Below are 21,737 nucleotides of genomic sequence, written 5' to 3'. Positions count from 1 at the left end.
AGACAGAAAAGTGCAAAAAGAATCACAGCACCTCCAACAGGTTAAAAGATGATGTTAAATACCAAGGGAAGTTGGAACAGATGTGGATTCTGTTTTAGAGCTGTGTTGGGATGACCTTTCTCACCTTTCCATATGTTGAAAAAGATGGCTGAAATGAAACTTGCCTATCTCACCTCACACCATGCCTACCCAACAGCCCAAACTAGGAACTTGATAAATGCATTTTGACAGTGATGGATCTCTGAGCACTAGCTAGTCAGATTTCTTCTAATGGAGGTGCTTAGGTAAATGTGTCATAATGTAGGAGCTTAGATCATCATCAGAGGAATTTTAAGCTCAGGGAATTGAAAGAGAAATTAATTTAAGTCAGTGACTTGGAGAGATGGACATAAAGACACAAGGCTTAAAATTGGTGCTTAACATATGCACACCACTCTGTGAAGAAACAATTTAGCAAGCTTATGAACTCCATAATGAAGTGTCTGTTCACTGAAAGCTATGCATTTGGGGGTTTAATGTTTGTTACACTTCCTCTGTTAGTAGACTCCAACTCTAATTGGAAGAACAAAGTTAAATAAAGTCCCCTGGGAGGAAATATGGACATACAAGTTAACGGAAATTATTTCTAGATATTCTGTGATCTTTTCATTTTATTTGTTTGCTTGTTTTAGTTTTTAGAATTCTACTAGAACAAGGGTAAATGGGAACATTTGCTCACTTTTTAAACGAATCACAGTGGGGTTTAATCACTGGTAGAGAAGAAACTTTACAGTTCCCTGGGAACCTATAATTTGGAAACGGAAGCACACAAGAACAGACTTTAGTTTTCAGGCAATAAATTGAAGAGAACTCTGCAGACATATAACAGAAAAGGAACATAAAATATTGGCTTGTGTGTTTCTTAGAATGTTCGTTCATTAACTCGATAAGCTGCACAGGGGAAAATGTAGCCAAAACCTACAAAGATGTCCACTGGGACTTCAAATTGGCATGTTTGTTCAGGAAGAAATGAGAGGTAGGGTGGGGGAGGCATCCCACTCTGGTAAGGACAATTTAGTGTTAATCTTAAGAAAGATGCCTTGTTGAAAAGTCTCCATATGGGTTCTGACAAGACATACAGAAGCTCATAGCCCCAAGGCCCAATGTAAATATCATGGTTCCATAATATGTGTCCTGGGAGAAGTTCTACAGAATTATACAAGAAAATCATAGACAGTTACATCCATGCCCATGCAGTTCAACATTAACTTGAAAAAATGTGTGACTATCTTTTCATTGTCATTGTTCCAAAGATGCTTCACTGGAAATGTCCATTGACTAAGGCCATACTCAGTGTCTGTTTAGCTCAAAAAGATGAAAACACCAAGTATCTGTTGGGTGACAGTCCCCAAGGCCACCAGCTCCTGTCAATAAAAACTCATTATCAGTTTATCTAGAAAGAAGTGCTACAAGAGTAAGAACCACACTTGACTCTTTCCCAAACCTAACTGTGTTGCATACATCAGGGATGGGAGGGCTCATTCACAATCTTCATTTTGTGACAGAAGGAGCAAGAACTGAGAGGTTCCCTGTTTTAGTTCAGGCTACAAAGGACCAGTATTTGAAAGCTACCTTGTCTGTTTCATAGCTCTTCAGCCTTCCTTCCATGAGCATGCATATGCATTATAAGGTTAAATCAAGAACCCTCTCTCCACATGGCTGTGCCTACATCAACAATATACACTCACCCAGGACTTCACTCACTCAGAGCTTCCTCAGCTCCCTACAGGACAGGATGATAATAGGTAAAAATTAGAGCCTTTAAATCAGTGGTTCTCACCCTGTGAGCCGTGATCCCTTTGAGGTGGAATGATCCTTCCACAGCACTTTGCATCAGATAACCTACATATATTTACATGATGATTTATGACAGCCACAAAATTAGAGTTATGAAGTAGCAGTGAAAATAATTTTATGGTTGGGGGGGTCACCACAACATGAGAAACTATATTAAAGGGTCACAGCATCTAGCTTTAGATGAAAGCTAGATGTAATGTGTGTCTTTATTTCTTATTATAATTTTATGGCAGGAATGGCAACTGCTTTCATGGTCTAGGTTAGTAATAAACCTAAGAAACGGGTTTGTATGTTAGGGGAAAAAATGATAATGTCTGGTTCCTTCAGAGTTTCCTATAGAGATGTATCTGTTAGTAATTGCCTTGTAACAATCGTCTCCAGACTCAGGGCTTGAAAGCACTCATCTCTTATTAGTCTATATTTGCATGTTGACTAAATGTCTTCCCTGCTCTGGGATAGGCTTTGCTGGGCCTCTGTCCTACTCACTGAACATCTGTAGGGGCAGCTGTTCCCTGTGTGCTCACACTGAGGCCCAGGCTAAGAGGTATCAGTGACCAGAAAAACTGGTCTCTGACAGCAGCGGAGACAGAGGAGAGTGAGCAAGCTTGGAGAAAGCATGGGCCTCATCTTGACCCTGTGGTGTTTGCTCTGCCTCAATTCATTAGTCAAAGGAAGGCATGTGACTGAATCGAGGATTGGAGAACTCATTCTGCTTCGGGAAGAGGAGGATACCAGGAAGACGTAAGAATTTAGGCTACTCATTTAATATGTTCAGACATAAATTTTGGAGAAACATTTCCAGATCAGAAGAAAAGCACCAGGTGAGCATAATGAAAGGGTTCAGCAGCAGTTGGCCATAGTGTATATAATTGTGTAAGTAACTGGGGGGAGAACCTGTGCCTCATCTGAGGAGCACAAGTCACTGAACTCTGCTGAGCATTGCTCTAACTAAGCTGAGTATAGGCTTGTGGGACCTTCTGATTGCCCAAGGTAAGTCATCATTGTGAATTTTTATGTGAGAACTAGGAGTTTGCACACATCTGTATATGAATTGCATATACAGATTTCTCAGCCTGTACTCTATCCTCCTGGAATCTTTTGATATTAAACAATACTCAGAATGGACCTTGCCAAACTCACTGTGTCCACTGAAGAGGGATGGTAGCTTAGTATTCATCTGGAGATGGGGTTTTTTTTTTTTTGTTTTTGTACCTTGTTTTATTTATCTCTTTCAGCTCAGCATATTCTGTTTCTCTCTCTCTCCCCCACTGTGTGTGTGTGTGTGTGTGTGTGTGTGTGTGTGTGTGTGTGTTTCTGCTTCTTCTTTTCTCCCATCTAACAGAGTGTCACTATGTAGACCAGGCTGGGGTCTTGTGGTCTTCCTGTTTCAGTGCCCTAGTGCTAGGATTGCAGTTGTACCTGCCTGGCTTTGGGCTCTTATTTGGAGCCTTTTCCAGAAGCTATTACTATTACAGCAGCGTGCTCCTGATCTGCTTTTAAACACCACATCTAGTTGGTTTGGTAAAATTATGGCATCAGTCCTCACATGCTAACCAACCAAACAAACCAAGTCCCAGCTGACACTTAAAGACTAACATGTGAACAGAAAGTACTTAAAAGAACACTAATATTAAAAATGAAGAGCATCTAGAAAATTCTGTTCTCAGAAGGCAGCAATTACTGCATCTCAGCACATCTGTTGAATAATTCAGGCAAGGGGGAGATTCACTCCCTATTAACCTCAACCAGAGACACTTCCATCTAAATTAATTGTGACTACTTTTTATTGCATTTCAAATGTTATCCTTTATTTGGGGTGGTCAGGAATGTAACTGAGCAATTCCAGACCACGTTATCTTTTATGAACTGGTCTACGAGGTAGTTATCAAGGCCCCTTAAGAAAATACTGCTATACAAAAGTTCATGGGTCAAAACAAGACATTAATTTCCATAACTAGATGTGTCCTAAGGAAAGAACAAATTGCTACACAGAGAAAAGACAAAAAAATGTTGATGCTCAGTGCAAACCAGACTACAACTATATAAATACCCTGCACATAGCAAACTACTCTTTTCTTTATTATGAGAGAGAGAGAGAGAGAGAGAGAGAGAGAGAGAGAGTGTGTGTGTGTGTATGTGTAGATATGCATGCAAGAGTTGGTCATTTTCTTCCCCCATGTGGGTTTCAGTCAGGCTCAGCATCAAGTATACTAACCCTCTGAGCCATTCCTCTGGCCCTAGGCAACTGTTTTCTTCTTGCTATTTTAAAAACAGTCGATTATGACACTTATTCTGAGCACATCCTGTGCCTGGAATGACTCTGAGCTCTTTCTAAGTTCCGACTCAGCCCCAACAGAGCTTGAAAGCACAAGTGATCATTCCTGCTTTTCAGACGAGGGGACCAAGGCTTTGGGGAGGCAAGTGGTCCTTCCAGGACTCCCCAGGCCATATATTTTGAAGTTTGTAATGAAATTCAGAGCCAATAAAGGAATAAGAACAATACTTCCCTAAGTAGAAACAGTATAAGCTCATACTGTGCCTTACTCTTCCAACCAATCAGCTTTTCTGATGGTTCTTATGCCATGCCTAGAGGGCTGTCTATATTGCTCACTTCTCCCCTCTCAGTGCACTGAGGTCCAAGCCTGCATGACCCATTTAGACTCTGCCATTTCATGGTTCCCTGCCATTCCAATTCTCCAGAATTCTCATCTAAGGAGAGATAGGTTTAAGTCGTAGGTCTGCCACCTGCTAGCTAGGAAGTACACTATTTTCATTTTCAGAGTCACTCTCCCATACACAAAATGGGGGTTATAATCATCCAACTACCCTATATGAAAATCAACTTATCTTCCATAAACCTCTTTAGTTAATAGGACTTTTTTCTATCCTGTGTGTGGTCACCTGCTCCCTTTTAAGTTGAGGGATCTAGGTGGGACTCAGCATTTCTCGTGATCTCCAAATAAATCAATAACCTGATAATGGCCTGCCAACATGCACATCCTCTCCTTGAATGCTTGCCATGACGACTAGATAGACACTCTCCTCCTTCTGAGGGACTGCGTTCCATGAAGACAGACTGACTTCTGGCCATCACCTACACAGCAACTTCCTAATGGTTAAGCCAAAGGATTCAGGTGGATGGAAGGGAAGAGTAAAGCATTCCTGCAAGATAATGGAAGCAGAAAGCAAAGCATCTCTATAGGAAATGGAAGCAGAAAGCAAAGCATCTCTATAGGAAATGGAAGCAGAGAGCAAAGCATCCATGCAGGAGGATGCAAGTGGATTGCACAGCATCGCTGAAGGATATGGAAGGAGAGAGCCAAGCGCCCATGCAGGAGGATGGAAATGAATGGAAACGTATCCCCTCCCCCACACACAGGAGGATGGAAGCAGATAGCACAACATCCCTGCAGGAGGATGGAAGGAGAGGTTGGCACTACTGTTGGGATAACTAAATCCAATCAGGCTGTAGTTGCATGGGGCCTCTTCAGTTCATTTAACTAAAATATTCCCTTTTTTCTTAGTTAAAGCTGTTCTCCTATGATTCACACATAAGAGCCCTGTAGCTTGAGTAGCATGCAGTGTAAATGGGGTAACAGCTAATATACAGCAGACACCATAGACTGGAATACAGAAGCAGTTAATGAAAGGCACCCATCACTGCCATGTTCTCTACATTCATTTGTGGAAGACAGGAGGACCTAGAGTCCTTCAGCATCTTTCTTTGACTTCTACTTAAAACATGTGTAAAATTACCATTGTTGCTAAGAGGAGTAAATGTTGTGAGAAATAAAAACTATGGCATATTAAAAAAAAAAAAACTAGGGTGCTCTTCCAACTTTAGTCACTATTCCATTCTTTAGACTTTGAGCTATCATCTGTGACAGAAAAGAAAAATATTAAAATCCCAATTCTTGGACATGACCTGTCAAGAGGGCTGGCACAATTCAGCTAGCAGCCTTACTAAAGTGGGCCCAGAAGCCAAGAAGATCCAGAGCTAGTTGTGCTCTCAAGTATGATCAAGAATCTGTGCAAAGGACACTTGATTACAACCACCAAGGAATGCCTAGGGCACAGAGAACAAGTAACTAATAGTAACATCCCTCTGGGATGTGATACAGATTTTCTTCATATTCCTTCTTTGGAATAATTATTCATTTCTCTTTTGGCCAATTAAAAGGATGAACCACGAGTACACACTAAAATTATCTACTTCTATCTCCAAGGAGAAAACTAATATATAACTGCAGAAAGACACTAACTAATAAGCAGAATTTAACATGAACTCAGGCCAAGTTGAACTCAAATTGTTCTGCTTAAAGACAGGACTGAAGTAAATAAAAGCACTTCAAAGCCAATGTCCTGATTCAGCTTGAATGTTTTATTGAGCACACAGGGAGAGTTCTGTTCCAACACAGGGATGGTTAATGAGGAGAAATTGGTGATTTGGTCCACCAGTTGCTTTCTGGGGTAAGAATATTACTGAGAGATAACTGTATCCACTATATTCACCAAGAAGACAGAATAATGATCTACCTTGGAGCCTTGATTTTTGAAAACTGAGATCAGAGGAATGCATCCAAATGCCTTTTGTGATAATGACATGCATTCCCTTCCAACAACCCCCACACAACTTAAACACAATTCTAAACAGCCTCTACTTGCCAACCATGTAATTGCAGCCCTTACCTTTTAAGGTGAAGTACAGGAAGGAAGAGCCACTGGATAGCATTTCCAGGATTTTCCAAACTCAACTCTTCAACATCACTCCAGACTCGATGCTCTCTACTGAGAAAGACTTACTGAATTCCTTGAGAATATCCTGTTAGCACCACACTCTAGGCAAAGGGAAGCCCACTATTGCTATGCATATATTCCTACAGTGTTAGATGTGGCAGACAGTCCATCTCTGAACATTTAGGTATTTGAAGCTAAATGTAGACTTACCTGCAAATGCTGTGAGTTGTCGGCCATGCTATCTTCTCGTCGGCGGACTTCTTCTAATAATTGGGCATTCTTCTTCTTCTCCAGCTGTTGGTTGTGCTTAAGGTTAGCCACCTTCTTATTCTGATCTTTCATATGCCTGAGGAAAGCCAGCATAGCATGGTTACAGTTAACCACAGGGAAGGCATGTGTCGTCACAACAGATTCAAGAAGGACTAAGCACAAAATATCCTGCACAGGCTTAGGAAAAAAACGGGGTTCTGAGAATCCTGTATCCACTCAATCACAAGACTGTGGGCTGAGCATCCCAAATGGCAGGTATAGAGATGCCACTAGGGTGTCAATGGTGAATGAGACAGGTGTAGTTTTTCTTCTTAAAGAGCAGAAAGGTCAGAGGGAAGACAAACACCAAAGAGATACAGTTTGGGTTTCCTAAAGCTGAAGGAAGTAAACAGCATGCTAAGAGAGGTGGTGTGAATACATGGACAGACAGTGGGTGGGTGGAAGGAGAGACCAGACACTGTGGCCAGGGAAAGGCTTACAAAGGAGATCAACAATGTCACCAAGAGGCGCACCCCAGGCAGGGCTCTCCCACAGGGCAGCCCTCAGGGGGTAGAAAGACACAGGTATATAAGACAGAAGAAACTTGACTTCAGGGAAACTTTCAGGTATGGAAGGGAAGTGAGGAAACAGCTAGGGCTCCAAGGGCTAGTGCACAGGCACACAACCTCCAGTGGTCTGAGGGGCGGCTTTTATTTTCTCCTAAGAAGATGCTGTTCTTTAGGACCCTGTTCTTTTCTGAATTCATAACCCATTACTTTGACTTATAATAGAACAACCAAGAGTCCCTGGTCAAATACAATGTTAACTCAAGCTCAGATTCCAGATGCATACATTTCTGAAGGTTTTCTGCATTCCAAATGGGAGGCTAAGAAACAAGAAGATCTGAAGTTCTGTGGCTGCGGTGCGGGACACTCTCTTCAGCATCTTTAGCCATTTCCTCAAACACACTGGTGTATTGAAAATACAGAGTTGACAAAAGAAAAATTGAATTTTAGGCAGTGATACTTAGGATGTGGGCCAACCAGACAGGATAGAGCCAGGTGATGAAAATGGATGGCAGGTGATCGTGTGACTATCACCAGCTACAAACCCAGTATGCACTTTCCCTGCAGAAGTGTAGTGACTTTCAAATACATTTCTAGCAGCTTAACTTGCTTCTGAGTATTTATGAAAACTAACAAGGAAGGGGAAGATTTCTCTTCAGAGGCAGGAAGGAGGCAAGGACTGGCACCGGCTGCATGGGAGATAGTCAGGTAGGAGCTTCAGGCAGGTAGTAATGCTTCACTCAAGTGTTCCTGGGGGAAGCCTGCTCATGGTAACTGGGAAGCTAGGGAAAGGCATCCAGAGATGTAGTAATCCTAGGTCCCTTGGCTCAGACATGGGGTCTGGTCAGCACTGATCAGTGGTGTTCAATGGCAACACAGCCACATAAGCTTTCCTGGGACACTTGCAGCTTCCCATCACATCAACAGGAAGCCTGCTAGACTTCTTCTCCCCATGTTCCCCACCCCTACACCAGACCCAACCCAATACAGCCTTCCACTGTCTCTAATGTTTGCCAGGCATGGTTAAACACTCTAAAGGAAATGCCATTCATGTTTCTTTTCTAAATTCCACCCACTGAGCAACTTGACAGTTCCAGGGGCTAACTTAAGGAGTTTCGGTCTCAAAAATATTGCCATTCAAAAAGAATCTAAGATTAAAATTAAAGAATGAAGAATTTAGAGAGGCAACTCAGTGGTAAAAAGCTCTTGCTGTGCAATCAAGAGGACTGGAGTTCAGAGCCCAGCACTCACATAACAAGCTAGGCATCCCATGTGCGCCTGTAACTCTAACTCCAGTGGGGCAGTGAAGACAGGGATTTCTGGGGCTTGCTAGTTTCCAACCTAGACAAGAAAATGCAGGCACCGGGTCCAGAATATGCAGAAAGTGATACTCAAGGACACTTAACTGCTCTCCTGTCCCTCCTCACACACACACACACACTAAAAAATACAAGCAAATAAAGAAGTTCACAAAACATTTGCACACAAATGCAGTACACTCATGAAAACATTTTTGCCAAACTATAGAAATGAAAATTTGATAGCTTTCACTTGTCCATTAGAAAGAAATTGACTAAAGAACTGAGTACATTAACAGTATGGGGATCAGACTATCTAAAAGTTTAAGGCCAGATTTAAAAAAAAACACATAACTTTCAAGACATTATAAATAGGCAAAGAAGGTAGCAGGATGGTATATACAATTGTAATTATTTGGGTAAATATAAAGCTCATTTGGACACACATAAACATAATGGGAACTTCTGGAAATCTCACACTGGTCTACTACAATTGTTACTAAATTACTGGGGAGGAAAAACAAAGCAAAACTATAGGGTGGGGGAAGGGAACATGTGTGGGTCTGTGTGTGTGTGTGTGTGTGTATGTGTGTGTGTGTGTACATGTGTGTGCTCACAGTAAGAATACATGGATGAAATGCACTGATAGATGTAAAAGGCACAAATCAATGCCTTCTGACCAAGCAAATCATGGAGCATTCCCATCCCCAACTGAGGAGTCACTATTCTAACTTTTACTTACACAGAGTCATTTCACCCCTTCTTGGACTTCATAGACAGCATACTATGTGTGATCCTTGTGTCTGAAATTTTCACTGGACAGAGAATTGTCAGAGTTGTCCATATCTGTTTGCATAAGTTTGTGTATATGTACTGAGCATAAGTGTATGAGTGTTTGCAAGTGTGTGTGTGTACCTGCATGTACATGACTGTAAATGCATGTAAAGATCTGAGACTGATTCAGAAGTCTTCCTCAATCACTGTCTACCATATTCATTGAGACAGAATGCCTCATATGTGCACAAAGCTTTCCCACACATCTAATACAGCTAGCCTTGTTGCTCTGAGTAAGCCCTTGCTCCTGCCCTCCCAGTGCTGGCCTCCCCGGCAGGCTGCCACACCCATCCATCATTTGCATGAATGCTGGGGATCTAAAGTGAGGTCCATGTGCTTGCATAGAAGTGCTTCATCTGCTGAGCATCTCCAATGTAAACATGTTCGTATGTTTATGTGTGTTCATTCATTCTTCTATCAGGTAGCATTCTGTTATCTGAATACTACTATAGTTCAATTAGTCACTTCTTATTAATGAACAAACTGGACTACCTAAATTATTTTACTATTATGAATAAAGTGGCCATAAACTATTTCATACCAGATTTTCATCCAGGAGTAAAAACTGGCACAGCCCCAGTTCTTTTCTAGAACCCATGGATTTGCATTTTATGTGCATCTGTATTGCAGTGATAGAAAACATTCTTTAGAAGCACATTTTCTGGGATGTCATCAGAAGTTTCTCACTTTCTAGCTGGGGCAGGTATTTAACATCCCTGTGCTCAGCTTCTTCACATGGGAAATGGGACTCCTAATTGTATCTAACTGGAAGGTGATTGTGAGGGGCTGATGAGTTAGTCCAGGGAAAATGCTTTAAACAGATCCCGTCATGTTCATTCTCTGCTTAACTCTCAGCTTACAAGAAAAATGTGATCATGTCTTGTGAAATACCACACACACATATTTAGTGTCTTAGTTCCCATACATGATGAGCATAGTGACTGCCTCACACAGTGGGCTGTGGAAGGAGTGCTGCTTTCGGTTCTCTGTTGAGCTTCACTGGTATAGGGAGTTACACACCTGGCTGGTTATCCTGATAACCACACTGTGGAAGGTCACTCAAGTGTGCATCAATGAATGAGGGCACAAAGGGAACCTCCACATGTAGATGGCCACACACACACAGGCCAACAGTCCATACTACATGCAGAATTTCTGATAATAAAAGCTTTTACTTTTAACCACTGAGATGATTCCACTTTTTTGGAGCCTATAAATAACATCGAATCCTTTTATACAGCTATAAATTTGACAGAGCTACCATAAATATTCAGAGAATAACTCACAGCAATTACAAAGACTCTATATATGGCAGGCAGGATCATTCCTACCTCAGCTACTTGAGTCCCCCTGTCCTCCCAGCAAAGATCCATGAAACAAGCCAAGATCTGAGGACTGGGCTGGAGACTGAGGCAGGTCTCTTGGTTTCTGCTCACCTGGCAGCCTTATAGGTCAACTGTTTGGCCACAAGTTTGGTAATAATCCACTGCTGAAGTCCTTATCACAACCCATGAGCAGATGCCCAAGCCCACCTCTCCAAACTTTCTGACCTGGCTTCTCTCTTCACATTTTCCTCCTCACATAGTATGCAGGGTTACCTATGAACCCAGAGACCTGGCCATCCTCAGACACAGCACAGAATGTCCACTTGTCTATAGAAGACAGTTCATGTCCCTTGACAGCACAGCATGCCACACCAGACAGAACCAGATGTTATAACTAAAGAGAGAAGGGAAGGAGGCTCAGATCTGGAGGCTCGAGAAGTGGGGTTTCCCAGAGGCAAGAATTCCTCAGCTTTCTGCCTGCTAGCATTGTCCTTCTAGAAAACTCCCCTTGGATCAGGTGGCACCAATAGGCAATTCCTAACAAAGCCCAGGAGATGGCTGAGTTATTCCAGATCAAGTGTGTTAAGAAGCAGTACAGGAAGAAGCCCAAGGCCAAGATTACTTGTCATTTACACATCAAAGCATCTCCTGTGAGGCCTGCAGCCTTGTCCAAGATATTTTCCTAGGAAATGAGGGTATTCGATTTCCTAAGATTGAGGCTATTAAGACAGCCACTGGCACTCAGTGAGTGCTTTATAAAATCATCCAGATCACTCTGCTCACCCTCTTCTTCAGAGCATGTACTCATCTGGTAGCCCTCATCCTTGGCCTTCCCCCTCCCCCCCAAGTCAGGAAGACTCAGGGAAGAGTCTACATAGCAGGAGGTAGTCATGATTCATGAGCAAAAGATCTCTGAGAGGGACCCTGAAGAGCAACCTTCCTTCAGGTACTCTCCTTCATTCTAACACTGCAGAACTGCCCTTCACCAAAATGTGGTAGAATGCTACCTCCTCTGGAACATAGGAGAGTCAAGATTCACCCACTTAAGAACTCCGTTCAAGCCATGGACATCTAACAAAAGGAGGTTCTCTGAGCAAGTGGACCACAAATAGCTGAAATTACTAACAATTTTGGCTCTCATTTCTTACTCTTTGGCCTGCCATGTTACGGGAACTCAGTAAACACAGGCTGAAGATGGCAGCCTTGGGATGTTGGTTTGTTTTTCTCACTGCTAAACACTAACAATGTCCCATTTTATATCACCCTCAGCCTAGACCAGACTACATGCCTGGATTCTCAGCCACAGGTTATAGCAATTCCCCTTCAGGGTGACCCAAAGCAGAGTCCCCAGCTATCTCAGGGTACTCTGGCTCCACATATTCCCTGGGAGCCTAGATCCATGACTCAGAGCCAAGAGAACAGAAAAACCAGTGAGACAGGACCCTTCCCCCCATCAGTCTCGCTGCCATGACACTTCAAACCACCATTGCTTTCTGCTGGGCCCATCATGTTGTCCTCGCCTCTCTACCTAAGCTCCTCGCCTACTTCCCTTTCAAAATTCTTTGACAGCTTCATACATGCATTAATACATAAATAATTCAGTCACTCCCCTTTTGTACTCTCTCATCCCCTGTTCTTTCCTACCAACAATCCCCCTCCCCAATTTTACCTCTGTATCTTTCTCTCCCTCTGTGTGTGTGTACATGTGTGTCTCTGTGTCCTGCTGGGTTTAATTATAGTTGTTTGCATAAGCATAGGCAAAAGGCTATTTATTGGAATATTGGAATTTTTCAGTCAATGATATTGACTTCCCAGCAACCACCATCTCCTGAGAGAGAGAAATGAGGCCTCACAGGACCCTTTCCCATCTATGATGAAATGTTGACAGGAAGAGGGTGAAGGGAGGGAAGAGAGAGAATATGATATGCATTGCTTTCTTCTTTTCCTCCCTTCACTTCATCTGGACCCTTAGCCTAAAGGATGGACAGGTCTTTCCTTCTTAGCTAATCCTCTCTGGAAATTTCCTGGAGACACATCAGGGGCAGGGTGATGCTTTACTGATGGCCAAAAAGTTTTATAATCTACTCAAACTGACAAGACTATCATTAGACTAGATATTTAGTCAAAAACATTTCAGACTAAAGGAGAATACGAATGACAGTTACTGTCTGCATCATGGAGTGTTCCTTGTTATAAAAAAGCAGACCTACGATCCAAGAAGGTGTGGTAAAAACAAACAAACCTGGGTACTGCTTTCTTAATTAAATTTATATTCATCCAATAATTGTAGCACCAAGGGCTCAAATCACTGAGATATTGTGTGATATGTAGCAGATAAAGGGTATATGTCACCGACTTAACCTTCCTGTGGTCCTATTAGGAAAGCCCTATGTAATTTTCCCTTTCATAGATGAGGATGCTACACAAAGTTGTAGAGCTAATGCTGTCAGAGCCTCAGCAGGTCCAACTAAGAAACTATTCCTTCCCACTTTGGTTCTTCTTGTCTATAGCATACCAATCAAGCAGAGAGTGTTGTAGCATTCTTTTAAATTACATCCTGCATTCTCCTTCCTCAGGCAGCTGTAGCAAGGTCCAGGAAACAAACAAGGAAAAATCTCAAGACACAGTTTGTGCTCTGTGTTCCAGTCCCTGCAAGCAACACTGAACTGAACAAGAGACGGAATGTTAGAAAACTATACACAAATGAGATGACCATCCCAAAAGGTGAGCTATCCATGAGCAAGTGTCAGAATGCAGGGTCTAAGAGTGTTATCCTCACAGTGGCAACAGTGTGATGAACTGAGAACCAGCCAGGGAGCCAAACACAAAGCTGGCAAGCACCTGTAATTTTCCTGTAACTGCCCATTCTCAATGTGACCATCTTCAAGTTATAAAGTCTTATGAATCAACCTATTCTCACTAGCCAAATGTTTCTTGAATGTAATATTCTGGAATGTTACTGTCTTAAAGACTTTGACTCTAGTTGTACATACTAATTCAGAGACAAGTATAAGTATGACAAAAATGGGTGGCAATTAAATTTAATTTTAAAAGAATGGAAGAGAAGACAAAGAAGCAAATTATGTGTGTGTCATTTAAGGGTTCTTCTGAGGATAGCACTCCAGGAAGCATGGGCTAACTCAAAACAAGGTAAGACCCAAGTTAAAGCCTTGCCATGTTCCTACTTCCTAGCTCCTTTGACACACCATTTGCTTTTCAAATAATAATAATAATAATAATAATGATGATGATGATGATGATGATGATGATGATGATGATATGGATTCTGGACACTTGAAATCAAACATTCACATAATTGCCACAACTCCAGGGAGCATTGTATCCTTTTAGAAGCCCATACCTTTGCTGTTAGACACAGGCACATTAGGGCCAATTTGGTGGTGTGTCAGCCGTATTTACAGTTTGGGGTAATATAAAAACATATGGAAACTGTGAAAATTGACTCCCAGGAGGCTAATGTTAGAGGAAACCAACATTCCACAGTCTGGCCCGAGGTTGGGGCAATTTGCCCAAACAATATACAACTAAAACAACCTCCAAGCATAAGGGCACTTGGTATGAGCAAGACCTGTTTTCATTGCGTCCGATCTGAAACTCAACTACAGCAGTTCAGATGTAAAGAAGGGGAATATGTGGATAGCAATCTTCCATGGTGACTCCTTAAATGAGAGTAGAAATAATGTGTTGGAGTTTTGATTCTTTGCTGTGTGGAACCAATTGAAAAATGCTGTTAAATAATAAACCTCTCTCTATGTTTTCAGAAGTCAGAGTCCCATATGAAGTGCTGCGCTAAAGGCTATAAAAATAGCTCTGCTGAATGAAATAACATTCTGACGTGAAGGAAGATTTCATTCCCACTCTACACATGAATAAATGGAGGCTTACAGAAGTAATTTGCAGCATGTCATATGGTTTCTAAGTAGGGAGCACAGAATGCAAGCCATTGTTTCTGGAATGCTAGAGACCACAGTCTTATCTATTATTCTACAGAAACAGTAAAATACGAGATCTTGGCCACAAACCTATAAAGAGCTTACTATCCGGCCTAGACTCACTTGGAAAAGTTAACCATCTTTTCCTCTATGGAGGAAGAAGCACCAACCTCAACACAGCCAGTTATTCTATATATTTGCTGAAGCATGTGATCCCACTGAGGTGTGGCTGATCAGACTGTCCCCAAAATAATTTGGACTGGTATTGAACTTCATATACTGAGGCACAAAAAATTCCCATGAATCTATTGTCCACAAATGGTACTCAGCTATGCCCTTACAGGTTCTGTGGTTTGTCAGCCCAGGTAAGATCTGGCCAGGTTGAGATCAGGTTGCACTTATTACCTTTACCCTTAATACAAAAAGAAGAGAACTGAAGTCTATCCCATTTACTGGAAAAATGCCTTTCCTTGAAGCCAGCTGCTGGCTGGAGGCTGCACTCAGTCCTGAATAATGTGCCAAGTTCCTTCCCACATGGTCCTCTACCTAAAAATTCTACAATATGGCCGATTAATTAGTTGCTTTTGCTTATTTGCTTGTTTGCTTGTGTTTAAGCTATCAGGAGACTCATTTCCAGTCTATTAACATGGAATCTCATATAAAGTCATGGGAATGACATCAGCACCTATGTCACATGACATACCAATACAAGAGAGTAGACACTGTCACCTTTGCCATATTCCATCCTCTGGACACAAAGCAAGCCACAGACACTGTCCATACTCAGGTGAATGAGGTTATAAGAGGGTAAGAATATCAGGGGATAGAGATTATGAGACCTTGTCAGAATTCTGTCTCTTCTTACACTATCCAACTGAATTATGTACTAACACAGAGATGGTCTACTTCCATGCCATAGTATAGTAGACATTAACCCCATATGGCTACTGAATATATGAACATGGCTACTGAATCCATAGACCTGCTGTTGTTGTTTGGTTTAGTCTGTTTTTTTTTTTTTTGTTTTGTTTTGTTTTTTTTTTTTGTTTTGTTTTTTTTTGGAGACAGGATTTTTCTGGGTAGCCCTGGCTGTCCTGGAACTTACTCTGTAGACCAGGCTGACATCAAACTCTGAGATCCACCTGCTTCTGCTTCCCTAGTGCTCATATTAAAGAACTACCTAAAAAATATCACTTAGTTTAGTATTTTAAATGTAAACAGCCACAGGAATCTAGTGGCTACCACACTGGACAGCAGACTTGGACATTAATACCCAAACTACATACTAATTTTAAATATTAGTTTTTGCATCATTCTTTCAATAGTGTTGTAATCTTTTTACTATTAATTTTAACATTTCTTAGGAACTGCTTGCCTCAGTGTCTACTCAACATAATTAATTTTCCATTGTTCCAAACTACTTCCTGAAGAATCTTAAAGGCCTAAATGGTGACAGAGGTGGAATTATAGTAATTTGTGCATCTTTATGCTTTCCCACGTTTATTCCCATGGCAACACACTACAAATTAAATGTCTGTTCTTTCTGCTCTTCTTCACATATCTCAAATCTCTTTGCTTAGTCAGATGTGAATAAGGAAAACACTACTTCCTCAGGCAGGCACTGTCTCAGTAGAGCCAACCACTTCCAAAGGCTACCGCAACATCACTGTTTCAGAGTGCATGCTTTTCCTTCCTCATGGTTTCCAAGCAGTCTTCTAGGACTGCTAGTTCAAGATTTGTTCATAACTAGAATCAAAGGTGTTAAGAGGAGAGGAAAGGGAAGGGCTGAAGCCCCAAGTCCTGAGAGTCCAGATATAAGCAGGGTTTACTTAACACTACAATAGGATTCCTCAGAATGTTTTATATTCTAAACTAATGTGAGGCTCCAAAATGAGACCGAGCACAGTTTGTTTACTACTAACTTAACCAAAGATGTTTTTTCTTCCAGAGCCATCTGAGGAATCAAGTCTAAGAAGCAGATCTTTAGTCAGTCTCCTGAACTTGATGTGCAACCACTCTATAGGCTCACCCCATCCACCAATAGTGCTGTCTACTTGTACTTCTTTTTTAAATCTTTGTACCTTAAAAACATTTTCAATTTTAACTGAGCAGGATTCCAGGAAATCACATTTCATTGGCAGATTATGACTCTATATTAAAGACGGAGTATATAATATATAAGTGGTCATTAAAGGTATGCTTGGGCTGGCAATATGGCTAAGTGGTTTCCTTACTATACAAGCTTGATGACCCAAGTTCCATTCCTGGAACCCAGATAGAGGTGAAAGGAAAGAACCTACTCCAAAAAGTTTCCCTCTTATTTGATATGCACTGCCTATGATTCATATACAACACAGCAATAAATAAATACATGAATTTTAAAGGATACTTTTAAATTAAAAAAAAATGTATCAGCATGAAATTCACAACTAAGGTTTAGTTAGGCCCTGGCTAGAAGCAACAGAACAAGCATATGCAGCTTCTCATTACACACAAGGAGACAGCCCTTCAGAGGAACCTCACAAGCACACTTGTTTTTGACTGCTACAATTAAGACCCTCAGGCCTTCTGGGATCTGCTGAGCAAGCTCAATTGGAAGTACTTCAAATGTGTTCCCTTTGTTTAATACCCAAGCAAGCAAGCAGCCTCATGTGTTGTGGTCTAGTACCTTGTTACTAACCAAGTAATGATTAATTCTGGCGATAGCTTGGCTAGGTCAAGAAACACTTAGGGTTCTGGAAGTCACATCTTTGGATGTGTTTATGGAGACACAGTCCAAATGAGACTGATTAAGAAGAGAAGACCTGCTCTGAACGTGGGTGGCATCACCTGAGTGAGGCAGCCCTCGAATGTATAAAAGAGTAAATGAGAAAGCAAGCTGCATGCTAGCATATCCTCTCTCTGCTTTCTCTTCCACTGAGGTACGACATAAGGGTTCTCAGAAGTATCATGAGTCAGTCAGTCTCCCTTATCCTGCCTTCTCCACCACACCATAATGAACTGTATGCCCTTGACTCATGAGACAAAATAAATCCTTTCTTAAGTGGCTCTTGACCTATATTTGGTCACAATGGTGAGGAATACAATTAATATGCCAAGAACTTGGACATAGTTAACGTCCATCTTTTTTTAGGATGGAACTGTAGGTTCTGCATAGACTCTGAGAGTGTCAGGCTAGACATAAGCCTCTGATAGGTCAAATGGACAGTGAGGAGACAGTGACTTGGAGTCTGAGAATTTTTGTTCACACCTCAGATTGGCAACTTCTTTGTTGAAGAAGCTGGGAAGAAAATTTATTTCTCTCTTATAAATGATATGAACAGTCACATAGTGTCTAATCAAAGGAGAAATAAATGAGCTCATACATTATAAATTTAATAAAGAAAAGGATAATACTATCTTTGGCTCTCCTCACATCTGAGCTGATTTACTTTGGGGTGGTAGGTACCTACGCTTGATCATTTGACACATGTTACACAAAGCTGCTGAAAAGAAGTTCCCCATCCTCTCACTCCTACACCCAGAGACTCTCACTGTGCTATGAAGATGGCTATCTCTAGTCTTAGAGTATCTCAGACCCAATGTTAATTCTGGGGCTCAAAGGAGGCAATGGGGCAGATACAGTGAGTGAAGGCTTCTAGAGGTCATGTGCCTTCTAAACTGCTGTGAAAGTAATAATGGCATGGAAGGCAACATTTTCTGTCTTAAGGTCATGAACCAGGCTTCTGCTCTGCATTGAGAGTTATAACTGCTCACCTCCCAATCATAAGATATACCCAGGCAGCTCTCACACCTACTCCTCATGTGAACTGATGCATTCCTCCTGTCCCAGAAGCTTCTATGATTTCTTCATCACTGGATATACTTGGACCAAAACAACCAGAAATTTCCAAAGGCTGGCCCAGGCCACCATGGTTTTATGAAGATTCTAAAGAACAAAGAACATAGATCTCCCAACCTTCCTAGGAACCCACCTGTGTCTCCTTGTGAGTATACATAGACATCAATCCTAACATGCTTTTTCTTTCCTAAATAAAACCATCATTTCATAAGACACACAATTTTCCATGTAAGAGCTATCATAGGCTTGCTCTTCCCCCGCCCCCATTGCTCTCTGTGTATCTACTCTCTCTCTCTCTTTCTCCTCTCTTATTAGGCACATTAAATTTCCATAATTTCCCACACTTTTTCCAGTTTCTATCCAGATGGTAGGATTTCTAGAGCTCATAGGCATAAGGTGGTTAAATCCACAAGAATTTGGTTCTGTCTAAAATCCATAGAGCAGCCACCAGGAAACCCTACTCACATTGATAATAAGAAGGCATGTAGCATTTTTTGCTTTTATGTTTTAAGATTAGGCAATGATTATATTATACACAACATCCTGTTTGATCCTTATAACCACCTATAGCATGGCTATTACAGTTATGCATGGATGAATGATTGAGAAGTGTCCTGAGCAATATAGTTGGGCTGTTTTGTTATTATGCAGACACCATATCTAAAAACGCACAATACCCTATAGGAAGTTATGCACATAAACTACAGAGTATATACCATCAGGTGGAAGTCCAGCATAGGTCAACATTCCATTATGTGCTACATTATTATTCAAACCAGAATGATGATTCTGAGACAACAACTCAATTAGATGTTGTTTTTGGGGAGAATCCATGTCAACCTATTACACTCCAAAACTCATGTAATTTTCCTTGCCTGCTTTGTTCTTCTAGGCTTTATGTTACCCACTAACTTTTACTGTCATGGCTAGCCAGGATAACTGCCTCCACTGACAAGGGGGAGAGGCATTGTTTAGTTGTGAAAGTGTTTTTCTGGAACTGCTACTACCACCCTCCAGCACCTGCTGCAAGTGCATGCTAATCCCCTACAACACAGGGCACATGTGTGGATTTTATAGCCTCTTTCCAGTTTGGCTCTCTCTTATAACCCTAAACAATGTTCGTGAAGGGGCCTCCTCTTTAGGCAAAGTCTCTATTTGTCCAGATGTATTAAAAAACAGCTGAGGCTCTCTGAATGCAAGCAGAACAGGCCTTATACAACATCTAAGAAACCACTTATCCAGTGAGCAGCTGGAGATGACTCAAGATGTGCAGGGTTCCTATAGGAAAGTGATTACTAACTGTAACTGTAGCGTCTTCAGAAATGAGAAACCAGAAATCAGATTCTATTTACTGCTGTTGCTGTGCCAGTAACAATAAGTCATGCTTCAATTTTACTCTTGTAAAAACACTCTCAACATTAATTATTAAAGGAATACAAATAAGGAAGATTTAAGAAAAGCAGTAAAGAGGATTTCTTTGCGCTCGCAGCATCCCATTCTCACATGTCCTGCTGCACTTCCATATGCTAATGTAAATCCCATTCCTTCTTGCATGTTGCAACATCAAAATGCATGCTCCAAACAAATCAGAAAGCAAGGACTTCCCTGTTTCTCAACTGACCGATGAAAAACTGCTATAAAAGTCAATATAACTGAGACCCTGTCCATGAGCAAAGCAGCAGTCCATGGTTTGTATATGGTCCTAAGGTCCATGTGTTAACACTATCTCCAATGTGGCAGCCTTAGAAGGTGAACCATCCTTCTGAAGGGATCAGTGCTGTTAGCTCTGGAGAGGATCTGCTGTAAAAGGATTCTTGTTATCTCTTGCCCTTCTGCCTTCAGCCATCAGATGAATCAGCAAGATGGCCTTCATTATAACAGATGTCGGCACCTTGATTTCTCAACTGTGAGAAATAAATTCCTTCTTCACATTACAAAATGGTTTATGGTAGTCCATCATAGCAGAAATAATGCTAAATGGCTTGAAAAATAAGGAGCAACATTCATAAAGCTTTCAGAATTCAAGTCTTTCCTTGTTTTCTTAAAATGAGATTCTATTTTTTTATTATTCTTTTTATGTGTATAGATGTTTTGGCTGCATGTATATCTAGGTACCACGTGTGCCTGGTGCACAAGGAGACCAGAAAAAGCCATCACATCCTCTGGAACAGGTGGTTACTGGTTGCCATTTGGATGTTGGGACTTGAACAACATTAGGACTTGAACCTGGGTCCTCTGAAAGAATAGCTAGTGCTCTTTGGCCATGAATGCTTACTTTTAAAAATATTATATCTAAATATGGATCTTTTAGAAAGATAGTTACTCTTCCTTCCTTCCTTCATCCCTGTCTTTCCTTTGCATTCTCAACATGGAAGTGAAATGATAAGGATCATAGCTTCCCTGCCCATTGGGCATCTACATTCTTTAAGATTGTGTGGCTAAAACTGGTTAAAGGAAAACCCTGACAACACCTAAAATTTTGATAGCCCAATAATAACAATCATCATCATCTGGGTAACTGAACTCTTGGGAGTGGAATATTCTATGATACAGAATTCCAAATCTCTGTGAACCAGGAGCATTTCCTGGGCAATTAATCAAGGGAACTTTTCTATGAAAACACATCTTGATTGAACTCTTCACATGTGAACCCACAAGTAGCAATGACTAATTATAAGCTTCAGACCAGTACAATTAACTGAAATGCTTCTCCTTGGGCCATTAAAAACACACAGACTAACTCAGCAACAGAACAAATTAACTAAAGAAAGTTATAATCACAGAAAGCAATCGGTCAAAGTGCGTGACCTTTGCACAAGAATAATGCATGTTTATTTGACCCCACAGACTCTCCCATGTTTCCCCCTTTGATGGGTCAGTGTAATTGCTACTAACAATAATGAGAGATATGTGCTAAAAATGAATAGCTGCTAACTCCAGCCATCTGTGCATTCCTGGTACAAATAAAATTGAATGTCATCACTACCCTATTGGATTTCTTGGTAATGCTCTTTGCTGATAAGAACTTTGAAAAAAGTTTTCTTTTACATGCTCATACAAAGCATGCCCATTGCCCTTGCTTCATAAAGAAGTCCATT

General features: G+C 41.2%; 1 protein-coding gene across 1 annotated transcript in view; it reads right to left on the bottom strand.

The window, feature by feature from the left end:
- Window positions 1–21,737, bottom strand: part of Erc2 (ELKS/RAB6-interacting/CAST family member 2) — an 877,816-nt gene that overhangs the window by 384,449 nt on the left and 471,630 nt on the right. Inside the window, exon 15 of the mRNA XM_051176767.1 lies at window positions 6,784–6,919. Within this exon, the coding sequence (XP_051032724.1) occupies window positions 6,784–6,919 (136 nt within the window). The remainder of the gene's footprint in view (window positions 1–6,783; window positions 6,920–21,737) is intronic.

This window comes from Phodopus roborovskii, unplaced genomic scaffold, assembly GCF_943737965.1.
Source record: "Phodopus roborovskii unplaced genomic scaffold, PHOROB, whole genome shotgun sequence".
Taxonomy (NCBI): domain Eukaryota; kingdom Metazoa; phylum Chordata; class Mammalia; order Rodentia; family Cricetidae; genus Phodopus; species Phodopus roborovskii.
This window is presented reverse-complemented; position numbering and strand designations above follow the sequence as displayed.